At 29.2% G+C, this 10,382-nt stretch overlaps 1 protein-coding gene across 1 annotated transcript in view; it reads left to right on the forward strand.

The window, feature by feature from the left end:
* Positions 1-10,382, forward strand: part of LOC106478617 (golgin subfamily A member 4-like) — a 239,261-nt gene that overhangs the window by 203,629 nt on the left and 25,250 nt on the right. The window contains exons 22-23 of the mRNA XM_022382242.1: positions 6,333-6,422; positions 7,476-7,530. Of these exons, the coding sequence (XP_022237950.1) occupies positions 6,333-6,422; positions 7,476-7,481 (96 nt within the window). The 3' untranslated portion in view covers positions 7,482-7,530. The remainder of the gene's footprint in view (positions 1-6,332; positions 6,423-7,475; positions 7,531-10,382) is intronic.

Below are 10,382 nucleotides of genomic sequence, written 5' to 3' on the forward strand. Positions count from 1 at the left end.
AACCTTCTCCCTTTCTCTTGAAGACTTATTCAAGTATAACACTGGAACACCGAGACAAGCCCAGCTACTTGAAGTTAGTCTTTCTGTCCCGGATATACTGAATAAAAGTACTAGAAAAATTATTATTAGCTACTTATAAGCTAAAATAAATAACTCCCTCTGTATTTTATTTATAAGATATTTTCATTAATCAGTTGTTTAGTTTCTAAAATATTTTTGTATTTATTAAAAAATAATGTATTTCTTTAATTGCCTGTCTTTATAGCCATTATCTCTCAATTTCTTTTTTAATAATAAAACAGTATAGAAAAAAAAATTATAGTTATTACATACTATTAAGAACCATTTTAGTTGAGATATGATAATACCTTTTAACATGATACATGGAATAACACTATTAGGTGTGGGTAGACCAAAAATGGGAAAATTAAATCATCTTCTTTTATCAGAAATAGTTAACTGCATTGTATCTTCTATAAAGTAATGTCCAAATTTAAATAATTAGCATGGACCACATTATTATTATTACTTCTTTCTATTGTAAGTTCTGTTGAATATATTAGGTTTGGTGTAAAATTCATATTATTTATAGATATTAAATCATCTATTTAATGGAAAGTGTAAATGTATAAGTTAGGATTTATTAAAGTCTGCTTCATAAATGAGTTTTCATAAAAGAAGAGGTACAGGTTGGCCATATTTGAAGAGAAGTTCGTTCCCATTGGAATACCCATTGTTTGCTTATATACTTGTTCATTAAAAACAATATAACTGTTATAAATTCAGAAATGGAGTATATTTTGATATTGAATTATAGTAAATTTAAATTGGGGTATAGTTATTTCATTATTTATAAAGGTATTAAACAAATCATTGAAAAACCCTGATTAAATCTTTTAGGTCTATTTTAGTACTCTGGTGAACCTTGTAAAAAAGGCTATTCTAAAACTAACATTTATAGTAAACAAGTGCAGCAATAGCATTATAAGTTCTGAAAATACAAATAAATGGTCAAAGTTGCTGAAAGGGAAGAATAATTATTTGGTCAAGTTTTAACTAAGTAATTTTTATTAGGACCAAAAGAAACTGAACATGAACAGTATTGTAATGTATTAAAAGCTGCTAGTTGAATTTTCTACTCTAAGGTCTCTACATTACAACAGTAAATATTTGCTAATATTTAAATAAATGAACCAGTAATTTTATCTTATACAAGGTCCATATTTTTTTTTATAGTATTATGTCACGTGATCTGTAGCCAGTGATTATTAGTCGTATCTTCCACAAAAGGGAAATTGCTTAGTTGCATAAGCATTAGAAATATCTAAGGGCTAAGACAATTAAAATGAAATACAGTGTATTTTAGTAAATGAAAGCTGCTACAACATGGGAGTTGCACTTAGTACCTCATATGTTTACTGCATAGCATTGAACCTCTTTGTATGTGTTTGGGGGGGGGGGGCAAGTTTGAGTGGTTAGCATGCCAAACTGAATCAAAAAACACAGGGTTTCCATCCCATTGCTGCAAAATTCTACTCCACACTTTTTTGGAACCATGGGTGAATTATAACAGGGATGGTCAAATCTCACTTTTCAGTTAGTGATTGTTCTTGACTAGTTGTTTTACCTTTAGTCTGTAAGTTCAAAATTATGGGTGACTAGCTTAAGCATTTTTGAAATCCAGGTCAATGGTATCAGCAGAAGTGTAAGCTTGTAGCTTTGAAGAGCCACTAATATTGAACAAAATATTTAAATTTTTCAAATGCCCTGGTGTAGATCAGCATGAATATTTGAAATAATTATCTGTGTGCAAATCATCTGTGGCAAAGTATTTTCTCATTCCAGTATGTGAAAAGATAGTGGTTTCTAATAAACTAATGTAAAGAAGTAATAGACAAAATTATCAAAGTTTTGATTTGTTTTCATGTAAAAAACAGCTTTATATAATGTTTTTTTGAACTTTATTCTACACTACTTGTGGCTCTTCAAAGCTGCAGGCTTGCTTCTGCTGTTACAATTGACCTTAATTTCTACATTCCTCCACAAAATCAGATACTTGAAACACAGTGTAGAATGCTTCATACAAAATTAATCTCAAAGAAAAGTGTTTTTCAACCAGTATGAATTTGTTATTGAAATTGGGTTGTAAATAATAGAATTTCTAACTTTAGCTTTCCATTATCACTGATCAACTTGGACCATGCAATTCCATATCCCCTTATAATTACTTTGTAGCTCTCCAGTCCAAAGAAAACCTGACTTGCATCTGAAGACTTTCGGCATAAAAATTGTTTTTTTTTTATTTTTCATAAAGGGTACCTGATTTGACTTGTTTATTTTTTATTTTTGTATATAAACACGAAAAGGAGTAAATGCTGCATTTCTATTACTTTTCATGATTTCATCTTAGTTATCTTCATTTTAGCCATCAAACTTGTAAGTGTAAGATGTGTGTGATACAAAACCAACTCTGCTTGCATTTCAGATGTTTTTTTATCAATTTTGTACTAAATTGTTTTGAATCAAAATTTATAGCATATACTGCACCTCACTTAGTTTTAAGCTGAAATCTTTCGGTATGAATAATACTTGTGTGAAAAATTCTTCTTATGTAATATGTAATTTTCCCAAATATATCTTTTTTTTTATATATATATACCCTAGCAAGCTTAGGGTTACATAGGTTTAGAAATATTTACTTCTTCCACTTGCCCTTTGTTGACTCAGCAATAAGTCTGAGGCTTATCATGTTAAGAATTGGGTTTCAGTACCCATGTTGAGCACAGCACAGGTGTAACTTGAATAACCATGTAGTAACTGTCAAGTAACTTTTTCATAGGATTACAAAGATTTTCGTCTCACTTAAAATTAGTGTGAGGAAACTACTAGGTGACTTTTTAATAGGCTTAGAAATACTTGCTTCTCATACTTCAAATTAGTATGTGGAATAAAATAAGTAAGATCTTCAACGTTTAAAAATGCACAATAATTTATTTTATAAAGTTAAAAATCAAATATACAATTTAAGCTTTATACAATTAAATCTATATGTTTTGGTGGAAAACATTCCACCATCTTTAGAAGACCAGAAGAATTACAGGAAGTAAATAATTTGAGTATAATTTGCATTTTACAGTGCCCTCTACAAAATAGATTTCCAACAATTCACTTCTGTAGCATCCGGGCTTAATTCTCTGTTCAAAATCATTTTATGTTTAACACTCTAAAGAGATTCTCTTATGTTTAATTCATTTTTTAGCTTAACTTCTTTATGTATTTGAACCTTAAACCAATCAAGAGTTTGTCACAAGTTCTGCCAAGGCCAAATCAATAGTTTTTAATTTTTCTACAGCCTTTTTAGTGTTCATTAATTCGAAACTTCAAATTTCTACTTGTCTGTCCAATATAATTCAAGCCACAACAACTGCAAGAGATTTTACTTACTTCACATTTATCCTTTGATTAAATTTTATCTTTAATACCATTAATGATATTCATTAGTTTTAATTGAGGAGTAAAGACTAATAGACAAGTAATGTTTTTCATAAACACCTTACTTATTTTGATTGACATTGACAGAACATATAGTAAACATATTCTTTTTTTATTATTATCTGTAGTTTGGTATATTCTGAAATTTATCATTTTTACAGTGTTTTTTTTATAAGTCCTATTTATAATACAGTATTCAAAACCCTTATCAGTAGCTATATATTTTAAATAATTCAGTTCAAGCAAAAACTCTTCATTATATGTACCCTATGACTTACCTATGAATAAATGGTGAAAAAGAAGACATTTTTTATGACAGTGGGTGACACGTTCTTGTGTGTGTGGTGGCATGGCAACTGAGAATGGCTTCCTGAATACCAAAGTAGACAGAGTGCTATTCTCTCTCTCTCTTTTTACCAAAAAATTCAAACAACCCCCATCTTCCACTTCTAAAGTGAATTGTATTGTGGGGCTTATAGAATTTAGATGTTCCTAGAAATCAATTAATGTGTCACTGTCAAGTCACCACACCAGAAATGTGACATCCTCATATCTTACCCACAACTCTGGTTTTTTCACCAATGTTTCTAGTGCCTGAGTTTCAACATCAAACATGATCATTTTTGCTAACAGAGGTGATAAAGGTGACCCCATAAAGAAGCCTTTATTGTGTTTGTACGTTTCATCACCCAATTTGAAATAATTATAATTTACACATAATATTTATTAATTTTATAATATCATCTACTTCTAAACATGAAAAAAATTTTGCTGGCTAGTAATCTATTTTCAAAACAACATAATACTTCTATTGGTACATTTGTAAACAATGAAACTAATCTGTCATTTTCTTGTCTTGATATTTTTAATCTTATTAATAAATTCTAATGAATTCTTGACTGTAAAATAGTGAGAATTTGCTAAAAAAGAAAATTTTGAACAATAAACTTTTAAATAAAAAATGATAATAATCCTCTGTTATCAACGATTGGGCAGAATGGTATCCCAGTTTTATGTACTTTCAGGAGGGCATGCAAATGAGGTAAAATAAAGTAAGACAGTATAAGATTTCTTTGTTCATTCATTTGATGGTAAGGCAAGTTTTTACAACTGTTTTTACTTTACTCAGTATTATATTCATCAGATCTTTCTTTATTTCCGTGTATGCCCCATCATTCAAAATATTTTTAATATTATCCCTACAATTGCTTTCATCTAGTATAGCAATCTGTCCTCCTTTGTCTGCTTTAGAAATATTTTTTATTAGTTGAAGTTGGGTCATCTCATGATTAGGTAAGTTATTTTTTGACTTTTTGGTATCAGAAATAAGTAATTTAGCTATATGCATTCAAACAGTATCCTTTATAATATTATCATCAACTTTAAGTTGTTTCAAACTAGTTTCAAATGATTTAATTATATCCTTGTTCATTAACATGCTGTTCTTTACAGAAAAATTCAAACCCAACTCAAGAACTTTTATTTGTTCTGGTATAATATTTTCTCTGTATAGATTTATTATTCTTGAATTATTCAGCAGTTTAGTATACTTTTCATGTAGTGCAATATTCATATTCTCTAATTTATTTTTAGGACATACATCTTTATTAATTAAATTATTTAGTTTCTTTTCCAAGTTATTCTTATGTTTCAATCTTACCTTTTCCCATTTCCACCAACTTGACGCATCAAATGTATTCCATAACAACTTATGTATATTCCTAGCTATTTTTAAGTGCAGATAGTATAATTTTGCTTCACTTTTTGCACTTTCGCTCCTTTTGTTCTTGATGATATTTCTAATAATTCTATCAGCCCCACAATACAATTCACTTTAGAGGTGGAATTTGGTAAAAAGAGAGAGAGGCTTTCTGTCTACTTCAGTATACAGGAAGCCATTCTCGGGTTACCATACAAGATTGTGTCATATATTGTCACAAAAAAGTTTCTTCTTTTTCATCATTTGTTCTTATGACTGTTAAGGTCTTATCATATAATGAATGTCTTATATTTGAACTGATTTATTTAAAGTATATAGCTTTTGATAGAGGTTATGAACCATATATTATAGAATTTGTATAAAAACACTAATAAATTTCAAATTTCAGAGTTTTTAATTGTATATATTACTTTTAACTTCAGACAGTAAATTATTGGGCATTTTTAAACATTGAAGTTCTTACTTATTTTATGAAATCTATGATAAAAATGGTCATAGAAAATATTAATATGTAGAAACTGTCTGGTGACTTTTTCATAGGTTTAGAAATATTTACTTCGCATACTTGAAAATAATATATGGAATTTGCCAGGTGACATTTTATATGTTTAAAGATATTTAATTCTCAAACTGCCTACAGTGGCACAGCAGTATGACTGCAGACTTATAATGCTAGAAACCATGTTTCGATACCCATGTTGGGAAGAGCACAGTTAGTCCATTGAGTAGCTTTGTGGTCAACTACAAGCAAACTTCTCACACTTAAAATTAGTATGTGGAAACTGCCAATTGTCTTTTTTCATAGGCTTAGAAAGATGAACTTTTCACATTAAATATATTGAAATTGCCAGATGATATTTTATACAGAAAATAAAATGTTGATGCTAATGCTTTATGACAGTATTATCTTTTACATTTAATTGTTGAGTTAAGAGAAAAAATTTTAATTTACCAGTTTTGTTAGAGTGAAGATCCAATAAAATTCACATGGTGATTACTCTCTGTGACTTTACTTAATTTTAGTTCTAAATATATATATATATATATATATGAAGTCTTTATTATTGTTTTATTGACCTTAAATTACTTTTTTTTTTCTCTTTCACTCTTGTGTGTTTAGACTTTGGCTAAAGTAATATCTGCTGTACTGCGATTTAGTGAAGACCAAACTCAGCAGATACTAACTAGAGAAGAAGCTCGTCAGTCAATGGTAAAGTTGCCATTTATATTGTTCTAGGTTGATGAAAGCTAGTTGTTAAAATAGATAATTTAGAACCTGTATTTTTTTATTTTTTCACTTATTCTTTTGTATTTAATAATTCTTGGATTATTGTAAGAGATGTGTTTTGATTTTTAGGAAAGTAATGAAAGATTTCATCATAACAGAAAGCATTATGAAGTAATTTGAATTAATCTACACCAAGGCATTGTGCTTGTACTTTTATAGTGTATAATAATGTTGCATTTTCATTAATCTTACCCCACTGATTGAATCTGGTGGCCCCTGGTGTTTGTTACTGTTTACTTTTGTAATCTAAAACTTATAAATGGTTATTATCATATATTTTGTGTCCCATTTGGTTTTGAGAAGAAACCAAAATAACACACCAATACTATAATAGGAAGAACATAAATTATAAACTATTGCTTAAATGACTGAAATTGCTGTGTAACATTATTCTGATAATTATCCTTCATATACAATAAAGACCATACTTGATTGAGCATAAGGTGAAACAGAAATATTGTTGTGATGTATGTCCTGTGTGACATATTTATAGTCAGTTTACCAGATTTTAAGAGAATAAAACAACCTTCTTATGACTTGTATATTTGTATAAAATTGCAACTATCAATATATTGTGTCTCCTGTTATTATTTAGTAAAGTTAGAACTTGTAAATAATTACTTAAGCAAAAGGAAGGAAATCAGTTTAAGTATAATGGATAAGCTTTTAGCCAAACTCAACTAGAGTGTAATTGATAAAAATAAAGTGCTTAATATTTCTGTTGTTTATTAGCAGTGTAAGATATTAAACATTTATATGTGTGTGTGTGTGTTCAAAATTGCAAATTTAGATTTTCTTAAGTTCTTAGAGCATAAACTTAAGTTTCATTGATTAAATGTACTCAGAATGTTTTGAGTGAGAAACAAAGAATGTTTTCCATTAGGACCTTGTAACTGAATTAAATGGAATGATTAAAAGCTCCATAACTAATTTTACTCCTAAAAGGAGTAACATTTTTTATATTTCTCCTTGTAGAAGTAACCCAGCTCTTCAAGTTCCTGCCCTTTGTAAAGAGTGCTACAGCCATTGGGTAGGGAATAATCTTTATGATGATCTCTGTCTAAATTATAAAAAAGATGCTTGAAACATTACAGTTTATAATCCTGTGCTCTGTAACTTGTTTTCTGCCATGTTTTGCTTTTTTTTCCCTACTCTTTGAAACTTTGAAATACATAGTCTTACAAATATTTAGGGTAGGATTGAAGACTTGAAAAGATAAGTTAATAAAACTTAGAATTACACAGTAGCAGGAGAAAATTCATGTATTAATACCCTTGTTTAAAAATATAAAACCACAATACCTTGTATTGTGTTTGAACAAGTAAGTCTATATAAGAAAATAACAAAGAAAACCATACCTTGGACAATGGCAGGGAAAACTACCATTACGTGGCAGGCTGTCATAATATAACATAATGCTTAGGGACCACAAGGGACTTGTTGGTCCATCTTGGCTGTCTCACTATGAAATAAATAAATTTGGAAAAAAAAATTCAAGAAAATAAAAATCTTAAATCTAGCCTTTATCATTCATATAGTTATCAAACTTTCTCTTTTACTGCCTCCACAACATCTGAAGGCAACCCATTCTATAGGCCAACCACCCTGTTAAAAAAATAAAACTGTCTTAGCTGAAAATGACTCCTACCTTCCCAAAATTTATATATGTGTCCCCTAATTCTACTATTCTCACCATTAAGTATGAAAAAAGATGATGCATCAACACTATCAATTCCCTTTACAATCTTAAATACCTCAATAAGATCCTGTCTAAGTCTTCTTCTTTCAAGAGAAAACTATTTCAGAAATCTTTACTCTCTCATTATGGGCTTAGTTCTAGGGACTGACTTTGTAACCATTTTGTGCTTGTTATAGTTTCATATTATAACTTTTAACACATTATACGTATCTTCACTGAATTTTGTAGATTATCAGTAAACAAGTATCAGATTTTTTAAATTAAGTTTTAAGATTTTTTAAGTTATGATTTGCTCATGCATTTTTTTCTTTTCAAATGTTGACTATCCAACATGCATATAGTAGTTTTGAATTTAAGATTAAAAATACTTTTATGCATCAGAAAATTGTTAATATTCTTATGCAAAATCCTTATAACCTCCAGATAATTATCAAACGTTTTTAGAAAAAACTTTATATTTTATTTGTTATTTTCACTATTGTATCTCTGTATGGGTTTGGTTGATTTGAACAACCTCATAACCACCATAAGAAATTAGGAAATAGATATAAATTATGCTTTTTTCCTTCTATAACAACTGCAAGTTATAACACGAAACCACAAATGTTTAGTCTGAATAGTTTAAATCTCATAAAATTATACATCTATATATATTTATTATTTTTGTTTTATTGACCTTTCAGCAGTGTGTGACTAACATTACAGAAGTTGCAATGATGCAGCACATGTGCACTCATGATACCATATCCAATAGTATAAAACTGGCCTTTACAAAGTGACCTGTCTTGTCTTTGTTCTAGTGGACCAATATTTTGTAAAATACAGTCATATTTTGGTTATAACACATTATATTAGTATATATATTATTACTATTTGAAACTTAATTCTTAAATTTCAGTTCTTTTTTTAAACATAGAACAGTAAATACAGAAATATAGAAAACAATGATCTCTACTACTTGTGATTGTAAAGAAGTTTGTACTAGCTTGCCTGCACCCTGCATGCTAAGCCTTGTCGAATTTTGCACGTGTAGGATGTAAAAAAAATGATTTTTTAAGTTTTATATATATATATATATGCAATTTGAAATAAAAAAAATTATAAAATACTCTATCAGTATTGCAGAATTCCACTATAATTTATTAGGCTTACTAAATAAGCTGTTATTTGAGTTTTTCAAACAGCATTTTCTCTTCTTCCGAGATTTGAGACAAAAGAAATGATTTTGGGAACTATCCACCTTCAAGAGCCTGAGAAAATCGTGTGGGGGAAATTCTGAGCTTTTTATTGGTTATAAGTCCATGAGATAGTGAAGTGAGTGTACATAAGGAAGAATTTCAAAAAATGGAAGAAGTAGGTGGGGTCACTGTGTTTGATTTGCAAAATATAGTGATATCTCAGCAAATAGAAAAGAAAGTTCTTATTGTACATTCTAGCTCATCAATATCAGTAATTTGAGTTTTTAATTCGTAAGAAAATCTAGACTTTGCGTCTGGACATCACAAGCATGTAATTTGAACCAAAGCTGCATTCAACATACAAAGTGACACACAAAAATCCATATTTAGGATTTTTTTTATTATTTACTTTTAAATTAAGAAACTAACTAATGTATAAGACTTAAACTTGAATTACAATATACAATTTCATACCAAACGTATTGACATACATTCATAAAATAGTAGTTCAATAAAATTTTGAATGTAAGTCTACAAATGTGATGGCATGACCCAAGTGATATGGTTGATCTTTCCTCATATAATAACCTCTCCATCCCAGGCACCATTCTAGTAACCCAATTCTAAACACAATATTCCAAATGTGGTCTAACCAGTGACCTGTACAATGAAAGTATAACCTATTTAGACTTGTTTCAATATTTCTATAGATACAACCTAAAATCCTATTTGCCCTACCACTAGCAACAGCACACTGCTTGGATGGCTTAAGAGGCTGATTGACTATTACACCAAGATCCCTTTCCTTCATAACACTGTTTAGGTTATTCCCATCCAAATTATACATGTAATTCAAATTATGATAACCCACATGTATTATTCTGCATTTATTATAATTAAAACCCATCTGACATTTATTTTCCCAACTCACTAATGATCTAAACCCTTTTGTAAATCAGGAGCATCCTCTTCACAGCTGGCAACACCCAAGACCTTAATATCATT

Source organism: Limulus polyphemus, unplaced genomic scaffold (genome assembly GCF_000517525.1).
Source record: "Limulus polyphemus unplaced genomic scaffold, Limulus_polyphemus-2.1.2 Scaffold233, whole genome shotgun sequence".
NCBI lineage: Eukaryota > Metazoa > Arthropoda > Merostomata > Xiphosura > Limulidae > Limulus > Limulus polyphemus.